The sequence below is a fragment of the Palaemon carinicauda genome, chromosome 6 (assembly GCF_036898095.1).
Source record: "Palaemon carinicauda isolate YSFRI2023 chromosome 6, ASM3689809v2, whole genome shotgun sequence".
NCBI lineage: Eukaryota > Metazoa > Arthropoda > Malacostraca > Decapoda > Palaemonidae > Palaemon > Palaemon carinicauda.
In genome coordinates, this window is record NC_090730.1 from 66,146,238 (window position 1) to 66,163,048 (window position 16,811).

The 16,811-nt window shown below is 44.8% G+C and overlaps 2 protein-coding genes across 2 annotated transcripts; both read right to left on the bottom strand.

The window, feature by feature from the left end:
• Positions 1–14,244: 14,244 nt before the first annotated feature.
• On the bottom strand, positions 14,245–15,462 carry LOC137643039 (piggyBac transposable element-derived protein 4-like). Its single transcript, XM_068375891.1, has one exon. The coding sequence runs from the start codon at positions 15,460–15,462 to the stop codon at positions 14,245–14,247; it is 1,218 nt and encodes a 405-aa protein (XP_068231992.1).
• Positions 15,463–15,468: 6 nt separating this feature from the next.
• Positions 15,469–15,978, bottom strand: LOC137643040 (piggyBac transposable element-derived protein 4-like). The gene has a single exon (XM_068375892.1). The coding sequence runs from the start codon at positions 15,976–15,978 to the stop codon at positions 15,469–15,471; it is 510 nt and encodes a 169-aa protein (XP_068231993.1).
• Between the last annotated feature and the right edge of the window lie 833 nt (positions 15,979–16,811).

Below are 16,811 nucleotides of genomic sequence, written 5' to 3' on the forward strand. Positions count from 1 at the left end.
TTAAATTCTCTGGGAATATCTTAGCAGTTATATACCCAATTAAGCTACTAATAAGGAACCTTCCATCAGGACGTCATGGCTATCTCACCCAAAAATAGATTTTTCGCTTCACTCAAAATCCGTTTTATTTTGTTATTACTGTTATGCTGTTATGTTGTTATGTCTATGTCTAGCATAAATATATTATTTAATCATAACTTCTGTGTTTCTTGTAAATAAACTATCGAAGGAATCTTTGCGTCTCTCTCGCCTTAAGATTATTAGATTATATTCAGAGTATCCTTGATCCTCTTATGGACCTTGTGGGACAAAGTCTCCCTTACCATGCAAACAGGTAAGTTTGGTTGTGCTATGTTTGTTTACTGTATTATGTTTCCTACGTGACCATAAACTCGTCTGCCTGATCCAGACCTGGGAGGTACAGTACTCTATTTAGAACTTTAATACAAACTACGCTTTATGTATATACGACACGATATACTTTCTGCTTGCTTATTGTTCCTTGAACTCACAATCTCAGTTGGTTTATGTATTACAGTAACATCAAGTGTCTTTGGTCTTTATGACCGATTAGGAAATAGTCAATTCGAGATAACGGCACTATTAAATCCACAGATACATTAATGCTCTGGTAAACTTCCATCAGCACGACATGGCCTAAGCCCAAAAAACGGATTTTGAGCGAAGCGAAAAATCTATTTTTGGGTGAAAGAGCCATGTCGTCCTGATGGACCCACCCTCATTTGGTAAAATGATGTTAATCCCTCCCTTTTGGTACTGTATCTGTAATACTTACAAAGCTACGGAGAATGGTTTGGTGGCGCCGTACGGTGGCGATTGGCCGAACTATTTACAGTACATTAGGAGAGTCGAGTTGTTTACCTCTTTAACGACTCTCCTATTTTTCTTGCCACTTTCCCTCTCGAAGTGAAAGGTTATTCGGGGTGTAAATAGCTATGAGATGTGTCAAGATACATCCTTATGCGATATCCCTTGGAGAAATTTAAGGGATACTCGCTCCAGGAGTTAGAATTCTGGGTACCTTCGGTAAATTCTCTGGGATATATCACTGTAGTCACATATAACTTAGGAAGCTACTAATGAAGGAACTTCCATCAGGACGACATGGCTCTTTCACCCAAAAATAGATTTTTTGCTTCGCTCAAAATCCGTTTTTTGGGTGAGATAGCCATGTCGTCCTGATGGACCCTCCCGTCTATTCTAGTTCTGCCTTTCGGGCCCCTCCCTGACCTACTGTATCGCGGAGATTGGTAGGAGCTGAGCTCAGGATGAAGACGGACGTGACGTCATTTAGCAATGGCGCCCGTTTGTTTACGTCTCGAGTACCAAAAGTAGCCACAGATGAGAGTAACTTTGGAACGGCTCCTCAGTTACTCAGCCACCTTTCCATATCGAAGTGTTAACTCTATATGGGGTGCAGATAGCTATGTGGCGTGTTAATACATGCGTCCCCTGTTGATATACGATATCCTAGAGGGAAACCTTTAGGGTACTCGCACCAGAAGTTAGAATTCTGTGATAACCTTTAGTTTAATTGTCTGGGAATATCCACTGTAGTTAAATATACCCTAGGAAGCTACTGAAGGAACCTTCCATCAGGACGACATGGCTATCTCACCCAAAAATAGATTTTTCGCTTCGCTCAAAATCCGTTTATTTACCATATGCATCTGATTTCGCTCCTATCTTTCATACGAAAATATATTGCTGCTCTTGTTTTATTGAACCTATTTCTAGAGTTTATTATAGTTAATATACCTACTACCTAATATACATTCACCTATTGGTATAAAATTTGTTCCTACACAAATATTTACCCCTCTGATCTGTCTTCGAGACCGGCACGATCTCTTCATCCAGGTGAGTCTATCCTCATCAGGTTACTTCGAGATGTTCCTCTTGTTCAATTAGGACTTCCCTGCCAGGGGGGCGGGTAGCCAGGTCATTGTAATGCTACTGGTAGTGACATTTAACGGAGATGTCACGGTCTCTTCGGTCACCGGACCGCAGGAATGTTAGTCTGAGTAGAAGGCACTTGAAATGGGAAAAAATCCACGATACATTAATTCTCTAGTACACTTCCATCAGGACGACATGGCTTGAGCCCAAAAAACGGATTTTGAGCGAAGCGAAAAATCTATTTTTGGGTGAGATGGCCATGTCGTCCTGATGGACCCGCCCAACTGTTCCAGTTCAGCCCGCCAGGCCCCTCCCTGCTATTCTGTATCGCGGAGGCTGGTTGGAAGCTAGAATTCGGAATGAGGACGGACGTGACGTCACACAGTATGGCGGACAGTATGTTTACATTGCGAGTACCGTAACAGTAACGAAGGAAGGGTAACTTCGGAACGGCTCCTCAGTTACCTCGCCACCTTTCCCCCTTGAAGCGTAAACGCTAGGTGGGGTGCAGATAGCCATGTGGCGTGTTAATGCATGCGTCCCCTGTTGATATATGATATCCTTGAGGGAAACCTTTAGGGTACTCACACCAGAAGTTAGAATTCTGTGAAAACCTTTAGTTTAATTCTCTGGGAATATTTATGGTAGTCATATATATCCAAAGGAAACTACTGAAGGAACCTTCCATCAGGACGACATGGCCATCTCACCCAAAAATAGATTTTTCGCTTTGCTCAAAATCCGTTAAATATACCTATAGCTTCAATAAATTTAAAACACTCGGAAATCCATATATCATGCATGAAAGTATTAGAGCCAAATGCCTAGGCTGCGAAGCCTAGCGTAGGCCAGGATCGGTTACCTTGATCGCCGAAACTGAATAGGCCAGGATCGGTTACCTTAATCGCCGAAACTGAATATACTAACGGCATCATATAAAGAATTCCTATCATAAAGCTAAATAGCTAGATTTATTAAAGCATATATACCGGGAACGTTGCTCTGGCTAACTAAATGTCTCATGCATAGTGAGCGACAGCGTCCAGGACGTCTCCGGTAGGCAACAGCTCTTGTTTAGGTTAATATCACTTTTGATTTAATGCGAAACACCTAGAGCTTACATTTGTACATAATAAAGATAATACTCAACTTTCCAGAGGTAGAAGAGGCTGAAGAAAGCATCATAGTATTGAAATAAATCCAAGATTATGAGAGAATCGCAAGGGAAACACCGAGTAGTAGAGCTACGCGATAAGGAATAGAGATGGCGCCGTCAGCGACATTATGTACACACTCGAAATGGGATAGGAGAGGTACCTTATTAACGGCTCTCCTTTCATTCTCGCTTTTCGTTTTCTTGCCACTTTGACCCCTCGAAGTGTTAACTCTGTTCGGGGTGAAGATAGCTATATGGCGTGTCAAGAATACGTTCCCTGATATTATGCGATATCCCATTTAGATTTATTTAGGGATATTTGCTCCAGGAGTTAGAATTCTGGATACCTTAAGGTAAAATTCTCTGGGAATATCATCGTAGTCAAATATACCCTAGGAAGCTACCCTAAAGGAACTTCCATCAGGACGACATGGCCTGAGCCCAAAAAAAGCATTTATGGCATACGACAGCGGTCCAAAATGGCCGCCTCCGGTGATGGCTCTGCTTCACTAAACACATCTAAATTATGCTAATTTAACTGTGAGAGGTGAGCCAAAAATTATACCCAGGTAAGATTAAATACTCAACTTTCCAGAGGATGAAGATGCTGGAGATTGCATAGTAATAAACGGATTTTGAGCGAAGCGAAAAATCTATTTTTGGGTGAGATAGCCATGACGTCCTGATGGAAGGTTCCTTTTTGGTAGCTTCCTTGGGTAAATAACTACTAGATATTCCCAGAGAATTTAACCTCAGGTTATCACAGAATTCTAACTTCTGGAGCGAGTATCCTAAAGGTTTCCCTTTAAGACATCGTATATCAACAGGGGACGCATGTATTAATGCGCCACATAGCTATCTGCACCCCACATAGAGTTAACACTTCGATGTGTAGGGGCGGAGAATAGCTAGGGAGCCGTTCCACAGCTAATCTCGTCTGTGGCTACTTTTGGTACTCGAAACGTAAACAAACGGGCGCCATTGCTAAATGACGTCACGTCCGTCCTCATCCTGAAGCCAGTTGCTTGCCGATCACCATGATACAGCAGGACAGGGTGGGACCTGAAAGGCTGGACGAAGTAGCAGGGAGGGTCCATCAGGACGCCATGGCTATCTCACCCAAAAATAGATTTTTCGCTTCGCTCAAAATCCGTTTTTTGGGCTCAAGCCATGGCGTCCTGATGGAAGAATACCAGAGAATCAATGTATCGTGGTAGATTTTCCCCTTTTAGTGTAAGTGCCGAGGGCTTTGAATAGAGTAAGCATGGTAATCTTGATAGAGGTTCCGTGGGGCTGAAACTTCCTGCCCCCCTTGGCAGAGAAGTCCCGACGGACCATGCTGAGGATCAAAGTGGTTCTTGAAGGGCTACCCACCTTGCGGGGAGAACGTGAAGAACTCAGAGACAAGACAGAATGGTTGCTATTCATATAGGAACATTCTCAAAAACCGACAAGTGGTGGTTAGGCACTGTATATTGTAAAGGAGAACGGTCTGGTCTCGAAGGTATAGCGTAAGTAAGTTTTCAGTTAGGAATATTACATAGCATAGGTGAGTATATAATATGGATTGAACCAATTATCTTCATCGTTTTTATAAAGAAAAAGGGGAGGGGATAATGAAACTATGACAACCATGTATTTCATAGTATAAGTAGGAGCGGATTGAGACGCACAAGTAAATAAAATAGAAATTTTATTTCACAATTGCAGAATATGGTAAATAAATGCAATAAAGGATGTAAAGGTAATTTACAATAAATTATAATGTACATAGTAATGAAAGACTTCGCTCTTGAATCTGAAAGAAAATTTCAAATTATTAGAAAGCACAGGTTCCAGAGGAACATTAGTCTTTAAAAGAAAAAACACATCATGCACTAGGCATACGGCACTCATGTGACGACTATGACATTTCACCTGAGAGAAAAACAGTCTATGAAAAACACTAAGTGTCTCTGAATTCACTACGTATCACACGAGGGTCAACATAGGCACCCGAGGAGTTAGAGTCCCAAGTAACTCACTGTTCTATGCAGAGTTAGGTGCAGGTTTCATAACACTACCTGCGGCTACCACAAAATGTTTGACTTCATGCACTTGTTTCGCGTAATGCTTGAAGAAAACACGCGAGAATTTCCAGCCTGTGAAACTCTTGAGGCTTTCGAAATCCATGCTCTGAAAGAAATTCAGAGATGATGCGACTTTTCTAAGATCATGACCTGCGGGTGTACTGTCAGGATCCGCTCTGCGAATGAAGTAGGTGATTTTCGCTCTTAGTTGTTTCAGTGACAGGTCGCTACCCGATGTTTCTCCTTTGAAGAGTTGGCCTCCACCAAAGTCAGAAGTTCTACGAAGATAGACCTTGAGGCTCTCTACTGGGCATAGAGAGGCATCTTATTTCAGGGGGCAGATTCTCCATGGGCCCCATCTTTTGGTGGGTAGTTCGTTTTTAGCGAGAAACGTCGGATCCGGGAAGAGGGTAAGGTCTCCTGAGTCTGTAAACAGAATGTGACCCTCGTCCCTTGATAATGCCACTATTTCGCTGACTCGGGCTCCTGAAGCAAGAGCAAAAAGAAATATAACCTTTTGAGTCAGATCCTTGAGAGGGCACGAATCGTTGTCTAAGTTGGAGGCAAAATGGAGCACCTTGTCCAGGGACCAGGAGATAGGTTTTGGTGGGGGTGCTGGGCGTAGACGAGCGCATGCCTTCGGTAGTTTATTGATGATGTCGCTGGAGAGATCAATCTGGAAGGCGTACAGTAGTGGTCTAGTCAAGGCCGATTTGCAAGTAGAAATCGTGTTGGCTGCTAAGCCCTGTCCATGAAGGTGAATGAAGAAGGACATGCAGAAATCGACGGTGATTTCCGTAGGATTTTTTGCCTTGACGAATGAGACCCATTTTCTCCAGGATGATTCGTATTGCCGTCGTGTGGATTCGGTCTTGTATTCCTCGAGGAAGTCCAGATTTTTCTTCGAGATCCCAAACCTTTTCTTCCCGGCTAGGGAGAGAAAATCATGAGATGAAGGTCCCTGACTTTCGATGATGAAGCGAAGACAGTCGACTTCTGTACTTGCTGGGAGAGAACTGGGCGCGGGAGAGGGATCAGCGTGGGTTGTAGCTCCAGGACTAGGGGGTACCAGTTGCTCCGGGGCCACTTGGGAGCCACTAGAGCCGCTGTTCCTTTGAAGGTTCTCAGTTTGGAGAGGACTTTTAGCAGAAGGTTGGTGGGAGGGAACAGGTAGATCCTGGACCATCTGTTCCAATCCAGTGACGTGGCGTCCACTGCTTCTGCCTTGGGGTCCTCGTACGGGGCCACATATCGAGGAAGTTGATTGTTGTCGCTCGTTGCGAAGAGATCGATCTGAAGTTCCGGGACTTGGTGAGAGATGAAGGAGAACGATCTTGCGTCTAGAGACCATTCCGACTCTATCGGGCTTGTTCGGGATAGAGCGTCCGCCGGCACGTTGCGGAATCCTTGTAGATGAACTTCAGACAGGTGCCATTTCTTCTTTTCTGCCAGATGGAAGATTGGTAGAAGCACCTGATTTATCTGGGGTGATCTTGAGCCTTGGCGATTGAGACATCGAACTACCACCGAGTTGTCCAGGGTCAGACGAATGTGGATCGAGGGAGGCGGGGAGAGTTTCTTCAGAGTTAGAAGGACCGCCATGGCCTCCAAGATGTTGATGTGAAACGTCTTGAATAGGGGAGACCATGTTCCTTGAACCTGTTTTTGGTGGGAGTGACCTCCCCAACCCTCCAGCGAAGCGTCCGTGTGGATGTTGAGTGATGGAGGTGGGTGTTGAAGAGGGATGGACCTTTTCAGGGCCTTTGCTTCCGACCACGGCTTTAGGAGTAACCGAAGTCTGTTTGGGAGCCGTCTCTTGAGATCTCTTCGAGCGATGGATGCGGAACGTCTCCAGACTCCCGCGGCATCCTTTAGCTGTGCACGTAGCACTGGGTTTGTCACTGAGGCGAACTGTAGAGAGCCTAGAACTCGTTCCTGCTGACGTCTTGAGATCCGTTTGGATTTCAGCAGTCTCTTGACAGACCCTGCTATTTCCTTCCTTTTCTTCTGGGGGATGGAAAGGCGGTGTGACTGAAGGTTCCACTGGATTCCTAACCATTGGAACTTCTGAGCTGGAGAGAGGCGAGATTTCTTGGTGTTTATCTTGAATCCCAGGTGTTCTAGGAACTGGGTAACTTTGTTGCAGGATCTTAGACAATCTTCGGGCGATGTAGCCCAGACCAGCCAGTCGTCGAGGTAGGCCATCACCTGGACGCCGCGGAGGCGAAGCTGTTGAACGATGGCGTCTGCCAGCTTTGTGAAGATCCGAGGGGCCACGTTGAGGCCGAAGGGCATGGCCCTGAAGGCGTAGCTTTTCCTTTGGAGTCGAAATTCTAGGTAGGAGGAAGCGTGGTGGTTCATTGGAACGTGCCAGTAGGCATCCGCCAGGTCTATGGAGACCGTGTAGGAACCTTGAGGCAGAAGGGTCCTTATCTGTTGGAGAGTCAGCATCTTGAACTTGTTGTTCGCTATGAACTTGTTGAGGGGGGATAAGTCTAGAATGACTCTGAGTTTGTCGGAGTCCTTCTTGGGGACGCAAAACAGTCTCCCTTGGAACCTGGTTGACTTTACCCTCCTTATCACCTTCTTGTTCAAGAGATCTAGGACATATTCTTCCAGAAGGGGGGTTGATTGTTGGAAGAACTGCTGGAAGGTTGGGGGTGGTTGAGTCCAACTCCAGCCTAGACCCTTCTTGACGATGCTGTGTGCCCAGGGATCGAAGGTCCAACGATCCTGGAATTGGCGGAGTCTTCCTCCCACCGGAAGCACTTCATTGCTTCTGGTGTCCCGAGGGTTTACTACCTCGGCCGCTAGCTCCCCTTCCTCCTCTGCCTCTGGAGGGACGGCGAGATGCGTCTCTGCCTGCACCTCTGTTTGAGCCTCTACCTTTGGGACGAAAGGTAGTTGACTGTTGCTCGAAAGCAGGGGTGAAAACCGGCGACTGTGACAAGACCGGTTGGGTGACCAGCTGAAAGGTCTGCTGTGGCTGAGCTGCCACATAGGGAGTAGCGGATCCCGGAAACTGCCGTCTCTGTTGACGTTGCTGGGGTTTCGGCTTGGTGGATTTCCTCTTAGGCTGAGGGCCGTCGTCCTGAGAGGATTTCCTTTTCTTCGACATGCCCCACTTGTGGTATCCTATTCTCCGTGGCGGCCTTGTCGGTGATCTCTTTCACAAGGGAGGAGGGAAAGAGGTGCTTACCCCAGATGTTGGAGGAAATCAGCCTCCGGGATTCGTGTCTCACTGTGGCACTGGAGAACACGAATTCACGACAGGCTCTACGAGCCTTCGTGAAGCTGTACAGATCTTTTACTACGGTCGCCAAATGTGTTTTGGCGAGAACCATGTAGTAGTCAGGGACCCTAGTGTCACCGGCCATGACTTCGAGCTGTACCTGGAGGGACATGGATGCGGCGAGCCTTTCCTTCGTGTCATGTTCCCGACGAAGGAGATGGTCATTAATTTTCGGGAGGTCTTCGTTAAACTGACGGCCAGCGACATCAGGTTCTAGTTTTCCTACCACGAATGTATGCTGGACATCTTTCCAGTGTCGAACATCGGGGGCAGTAGTCAGGGAGAAGGGTCTGCACTCCTCCAGTGCAGGGCAAGGTTTTCCTTCTTCCACTGCCTTATGTACCACAGTGAAGGCCTTTTCCAAGAAGGGGAGGGTCGCATCGTCTGGTGCGACGTAGGTAGGGTGCTTCTTGCTAAGCGCCGGAAGTTTTGAGCAGGTAAAGCCCTTACTTTTTACTGTATTGGCCAGCATAACCTGGGCCTTCGCGAGATCGAACACAATCACCTCCTTCGGTTCGGTCTCTTCTTTAGAGGCAGGTTCGGATCGAAGTCGGACGTAACAGTCCGGATAAGCCTCAAAGTTCGGGAAGAATTCCACTTCTTCCAGTACAATCGAGCCGATCTTCTCACTGATGAAGATCTTGCCTGTTGTAATTGGCATGTGCTCGGCATACCTCCAGGGGTTGGTATCTGAGCATGCCGGGAGGTCCTTAACCGAAATCCTTTTCGGCTGCTTCAAACTTCCCATGTTGGACCTGATGTACTCGTGTGTCTCACGGAGTTTCTTATCCATGAGAGCCTCGAGCATTCGGAACATCTCCTGGGCGCTGGATGGGGTGGGATCCGGGTTAGCGGAGGTAGACGGGAGTGATACGTCCGTCAGTGTAGGAGTCGGTGTGGGGGTGGAAGGTGGAGCGACCTCCTGCTCCGACTCAGTGTATTCCACCTGGTCTTCCTCATAGTCCAATTCGTCGCCCATGAGGTTCCTTTCCGTGTTCTCCGACACTTCCGACATACGTTCCGCGTTGTCGGCATCCAAACGGCACTCGTGCATGGACTGGGCCATGACTACGTCAGGTTCCACCGTTATCTGGACGGTGGGGATCTGATCCTTGGGGACCACAGAGTCTGGGGATGCCTTCGGGAAAAGCAAGGCCCTCAAGTCTTTGGTGGCAAGGTATGGTCCGGTGGCGTTCTTTTGGAAGCCACGCACCCACTTGCGTAGCTTCTCTCGAGAAGCGTCCCTAACCTCCGCTGAGGGAGGATTGTTGAACGCCTCGACCAGGCGGTCCTTGCAGACTGTACAGTTCTGCGGGTCCCAAAACTTCAGATCGCCTTTCTTGTTGGCGCAAGGGGCGTGGGTCCTACACGCCGTGTGCCCGTAGAAGTGCGGGCGCTTCACTCCACAGAAGCCGTGGTCGCATTTCACGTACTCCTCCTGTAAGAGAAAGAGAACATGAGTATGGGGAAGTCATATTAATGACTTATATTCTAAAGTTAAATATTAAAAGGTTAATTTTTAACTTAATCTTAAGTGATATAAACATTGTGATGTTTGAGAGTGGAGCGGGAAATGAAGTAGATAGACACATACTCCGTGTAACCCGCCCGGCTGGTTACCGTAACCTTATCCATAGGCAATTTGTTTGTGACCGAGGACACAAGGCAGAATTCTTCATAGATTGCCAGGGAGGCAAAGGGAATTCTAGTAGGAATTGCCAAGGATATAAAATTGGGACTGAGACCACTCAGACCATTGAATTGGGGATGTAGAAGACCCCATAGGGTAACGGTTTCCGGCATCCAGCCGTGCTAAGATACACACAGCATGCTGGAAAATTGTGATATGCAAGAAGACAGCACGGCTACTAATAGAACGGTATGACAATACCTATCTATTTATGTAGTCAAACCATCTGGTTGCAAGGTAAGGCTATCAGCATGTGTTGATAGCTAGGAGAAGGGGTGCAAGTCTCTTGGCGCCTCCGGAATGCGCCGGCAGATCAGGGGCACGCCGCAGGCCGCTCCAGCAGAGTTTCTGGCATTAAGGAAGACAAATAGAGAAGTCAGGAGTAATGCCAGGATGGCGGCCGCCGGTACAACGGCGGCACGCCGGCAGGAGGAGGCGGCGGCTCCGGAAGCCGAAGGTTGCGGCTTGGTGACAGGGACAAGGATGAGCTATAGCAGAATCGGACCGCCGGCAATGGATGCCGGCACGCCGGAGGCCGGTCCGATGGACGGACGACCGAAGCAAGGAGGTATGAGGGTAGGCCATCGGCTGTACGCCGACGGGAGGCGGCAGCCCTCCGGCACACGGAGGGCTGTCGGCCACGGGGGGCAAGGAAGGTGTCACCAAGGGGGGAGGTCGGTATCGCCGACAGAAGAGGCGGCAAGGGACCGGCACCAGGACAGTGAAAGAGACAGAAGGAGGGATGTAGGAGTATGGACACGAACCCCAAGGCATCCCACCTGAATGGGTGTACCCATGATAGGGGCTAACCCTATCACCCAGTGGCAGGGGGCCGCAGGCGGTCGGGAGCCAGTGTAGCCCAAGGAAGGGCTAGGGAACACTCAAGGGGGGGGGAGAACCCCTGCGGACAAAACGCATCCAGTGGCTAACCCCATAGGACACTATGAAGGGTATATGTACCAGAGCGGACTGCACACAGGAACTCAAGGTAGCCCTATCACTCCACCCTAAGGAGGAGTTGTAGGATAGGGGACAGATGGGTATAGGCTAACCTAAGTATAGGCTAGGCCATACAAGAGATAGGTGGGGAGGGGAGAAGAAGAAGGGTCTTCCATAGGGGAGGTTCTGTACCAAAGCGGCCACCAAGGAAGGGAGGACGCTCCCTAGCCTAAGGTAGGCAGCCTGGCTGCGAACGGTGCATGGATACCGTTTCAAGCAAGGCACAGAACTAGCTCCCCCCAAGCCTAACCTAGAGCAGGGATATTACACCCTGAACCAGGAAGGTTGGAAGACGTATCGCAATTGCAGGGAAGGTCAGGTAATCTAGCCTCAGCAATAGAGGAAGGGCAGGCCGTTCCTCATTCTCGGACGAAACCCTAAGGGGGGATCATTCCCTTAGGGAGGACAGAGAAGCGATAAGTACTCTGGTATGAGCTTGATCCCCTTACGTGGTAGGGGGAGCAAGGCTACACAGAGGGAATGCCCTAAGGCAGGGGGTGAAGGGAGCATATAGGGGTCCTACATTTAGGTTAGGTTAGAAAGGCACACTATCAAACCTATCCCCTATATGGTCCCTGAAGGCGAAAACACTTGCATCACAGTAAACAGTATCATAAAATAATGCCACTATCTTCATAACTTAACCTAGGATCACTGTAATATATCATGCATGAACACTGATGATAGGCACTCTGGCCTAGGGGCTAGGCTAGCGATCTGGTATGGGGTCAGGCGGTGACCAATAAAAGAGCTATCGATCTGGTATGGGGTCAGGCGGTGACCAATAAAAGAGCGTCAAAACACGATATATAAAGTTTCTAGCTATGAAGACTAAATAACTAATAGTATCGATTAGTTAATAAGGCGGAAAAGGCTGTTGAGGCTAGCTAAATAAGGCATGCAAGACAACAGCGACGCCATAAAATGGCGTGTCCGGTAGCAGCACAGCTCTGCCAAAAAACATAAAATATCTCGAAAAGTAAAAGTTACTTTACGGTCAGAGCTTATTTAAACAATACTGGAACCTGGTACTCAACTTTCCAGAAGAAGGCGAGGCCGAGGGTAGAGACATAGCTAAGATGCAAGTCGATGAAATAAGCACAGGGAAAATCCGTCTTAGTAAGGCAAGCTACTATGCAAAGGATGAGGACGGACGTGACGTCATTTAGCAATGGCGCCCGTTTGTTTACGTTTCGAGTACCAAAAGTAGCCACGGATGAGATTAGCTGTGGAACGGCTCCCCAGCTATTCTCTGCCCCTACACATCGAAGTGTTAACTCTATGTGGGGTGCAGATAGCTATGTGGCGCGTTAATACATGCGTCCCCTGTTGATATACGATGTCTTAAAGGGAAACCTTTAGGATACTTGCTCCAGAAGTTAGAATTCTGTGATAACCTGTGGTTAAATTCTCTGGGAATATCTAGTAGTTATTTACCCAAGGAAGCTATCAAAAAGGAGCCTTCCATCAGGACGCCATGGCTTGAGCCCAAAAATCCTTGAAATAGTAACAAAACCGAGAGGGGTTGGGAGATACACCGTGCTTGATTTGCTACTACAAAAGGAATAGTTCGCCCGGGTGGTACCGGGAGGGGATTCACCGGGCAACCTTGATAACGGCTCCCCTTCAAATTCGCCACTCTTCCCCCTCAGAGCGAAAACTCTATTCGGGGTGAAGATTGCCATGTTTCGTATCAAGAAATATGTCCCCTGATATTATGCGACATCCTTAAGAGTTATTTTAAGGATACTTGCGCCAGGAGTTAGAATTCTGGAGACCTGTGGTCAATTCTCTGGGAGTATCACTGTAGTCAAATATCCCTTAGAAAGCTGCCTAAAGGAACCTTCCATCAGGACGACATGGCTATCTTACCCAAAAATAGATTTTTCGCTTTACTTCAAAATCCATTTTATTGCCTCTGCATTTTCATTAAAAATTATCATAGTTTTATTTATACTAATTTTCAGTCCAATATTTCTTCATTCCCTATTAAAATCTTTCATCATCTTTTGCAATTCCTCCCATGATTCACTAAATGGAACTATGTCATGTGCAAATCTTAACGTTAATTCCTATATCTTCCGTATCTAAATTTTTGAAAACTTCTTGGCCTGCTGTAAATAATTTAAAAGATGTGGTCTCCCTGTCTACCTCCTTTCTCAATTGGAATTTACACTATCTTTATGCAGATTTAGGGTTGCTGTACTTCCTGTATAGATATCTTGAATTGTTTTTACATAGCATTCATCTATTCCTTGTCTTTGAAGGGTTTTCATTACTGCTAAGCTTTTGATAGAATCGAAAGCTTTCTGATAGTCTAAAAATGCCAAACATGGGGGTTTGTCGCTGTCTGTTGATTTTTTTTCATTGCACAACAGCAGATTTACTTTCGAGAAACACATTAGGTCTGTCTCATCTTTAATTGCGCAAAAAATTGGCTTATTGAAAAAATATTGTAAGATTTTCGGTAATCAATCTATTCTGAAGTGTTTTAATTCTTTCAGTCTACCTTATTTCGAGTATTGCTCTCCTGTCTGGTCTTAAGCTGCTGATTCTCATCTTAATTTGCTAAACAGGAACCTACGGTCTATTAAATTTCTTATCCCTGATCTAGATATTAACCCACGAAGGACGACGGGCCGCACCGCCAAAAGACGACGACAGTTTATTGATATTTATAGAAAAAAGAAAAAAATCTGTAAATAATATATTTTTCACTCTAATATATAAGTATTTGGTATCATTGAAACCGCAAGAAGATGAGCTTTTTGAATAGGGCATTTATTGTTTGATACATATTTAATTACTTTGGATATAAAAAAAAATATCTTTAGAAATCACAGTTGCAAAAAAATCAAAGTCACTTTGAAGCTGGATTATTACAAAACTTATTATTCCTTTTTGTTATAACAAAGCTAATTTTGTAAAGAATGTAATTTTGAAAAATTCCTAAAAAAAAACAGATTATTCTATTCAGTGATAGCGTGGTAAAAAAAATATATATCAACATATCAAGTGACACTTTTTCACCATTTGGTAACGCGGATTTACAAAAATATTACAACATTCATAATTATCAAGTGAGTTCACAAAAGTAGCCACAATTATTGACTTGAATTTACTGACAGTCTTCATGCTCATCATTGTCCTCATGTTTCCTCTTAGGACAACCTTTCACCCTGAAGTAATGTTGCAGCTTTGGCCAGCATTGCTCATGAATGCCAGCATTGCATCCAGGACACCAGTGCTTCGAGCACTTGGGACAAACTGCACATAATCTTTGCTTGCAACCATCTAACCTAGCATATACATGGCTTGAACCAGGTGAACTGACAGGAATAGGAATACGACCTGGTGAATTAGAAAGTCGGCTACCAGGTGACTGTGGAATGAGAGGGTAAGATGCAGCATCCGGGATTGACAGACATTCAATAATGTCACGAAGAAAATCATCTCTCTTGAATGGCCTATCAGTATTTTGCTGATAGATAATATAAGCATTTAGAACTGATACATCTATAAGATTACTATAAATTTTCTTCCAGTATCTCCTGGTTGACCTTTGTGCAGCATAATGATAAAGTTTTTTGTCTGAAAGGTCAACACCTCCCATACCAACATTATAGTCATTTATGACTTTAGGCTTGATTTTTTCTCCATGTCTTGTCTGCAATGTGACATTTTCAGCATGAGCATATGTTGTCAAAAGGTAAACTGGCTTGCAAGTTGCTTTCTCTTTGAAACCACAGGTAAGCAACTTTCCTTTTCTTACATAGACAGTTTCACCTGTGCTGAGCTTCTGCTTGACCAAAATTTGAGGCAAAAATTTAGAATTGATCTTTATTGTTCCTGTGAGGGATGTCTTTTGTATTAGTAGGGCTTCTGCTAGAGGAATCTTTGTATAAAAGTTGTCAGTAATCAGGTGATAACCTTTATTCAGAACCTTGCTTTTCTCCATTATATTCATTACTACTGTATGAGTAAAGCCTTGCTGACTTCCAGTAGCATAAAAATCACGCCCTGAATACAAATCTATATGATAAACATATCCAGTGGAAGCTTCACAAAGTTCAAACTTTTTTATCCCATACCTACAGTGCCGTTTATTGGGCATATATTGTATAAATGCACACCTATTACGCATACCAATCATACTTTCATCAAGGGAGATAGTCTGCTGAAGATTGTAATGATCCTTGAATAACTTATTGCAGGAATCTAAAAGAGGGCCCCCTTGAAACCATGGGTCATACTGTGGGTCACCTCTGGGCTTATTCAAGGTATTATCATTCAAATGAAGAAATCGACTAATTAGAAGATATTCATCGCGTGGCATGGTTTCTCAAAAAAAAAGAATTCTAGTTGAACGAAACGTACTCCAAAAATCTTTTATATCCTGCACTTTTATCAATCCCATGAGTAAACTAAGAGCTAAAAACTTTTTCATTCTTTCGTGAGTTACTGGTTTCCAGATTCTGTATTTGCTTCGTGGATGTTCTCTTATCCACTCTTCCTTACTAGCTAAAAATCTGTTGGCATATATGTTAGTCTCACGAACAAGAATATCTATAATATCATCAGTTATAAATAAAGAAAAGTATTCAATAGGCTGTGAATTACGGTTAGGAATCCCTAAAGGACCTACATTTCTTTGGGTAAAAACCAAATCACTCCCACAGTCAATACCTTCAGGCGGATAAACACGTGCCCAGGATGAGGCAACAGGTTCAATGTCAAGATCGTCGTCATAAACATCGCTATCAGTCATATAATCATCACTATCATGCTCACTATGGCTGCCCAAATCATCAGCACTTGTTTCTGAATCATAATGATATTCCATATTAGCCATTATAAAACAAATTAACTCTTAATTTTGCATAAAAAAAGTTATCTTTTATCCTGCCAACAGATAACAAAATCTCGATCGATAAGCCAAACGGCACCTACCCCCACCGCCAACGGCGCATGCTTAGTACACTCCTATAACCTCAAAGTATAAGATTTCTGGCAACTTTGCTTTGTAAACGATCACTGATTGGTTAAAGTAGCCTGTGACGTCAATAGAAGGCGGAGCTAAAGTCATATGTAGGGGGAAGAAAGGATGAAAAAAATGCATCCACAATATAGACGGTCGCTAGTTGGTAGCAATTAATGCATCCATTAAATGGACGGGTCGTCCTTCGTGGGTTAACCTCTTGCACTGTTGTTCCATTAGTTTGTTATGCATGTTGCATAAGATTTTTCATAATTCTGACCATCCTTTACATTCACATCTCGGATAGTACCACCCTGTTCGTAATACTTGGTATGCAATTATTTCTAATAGTTATACCTTCTCCATCAGGAGACTTAATACTACTCAGTATTCTAGAAGTTTTATTTTAGCTGTGATCAAGCTGTGGAGTGATCTTCCGAATTGAATAGTTGAATCAGTAGAACTTCAAAAGTTCAAACTTGCAGCAAATGTTTTAATGTCTTTTTATAGTTTACATATGCAAGATCTTTCTAAATATTGTTACTATTCTTAAAATAATTTATTTCAATTGTTCATTATTTCTCATATACAGTAATTCATTTATTTCCTTTTACTTGTAAGGACACCGCTCCCTTCGTCGTCCAGAAAATCAACAAACTATTTATTTATTTGAATTCTCCTTTCGCCACACCGTGGTTTCCCATGTA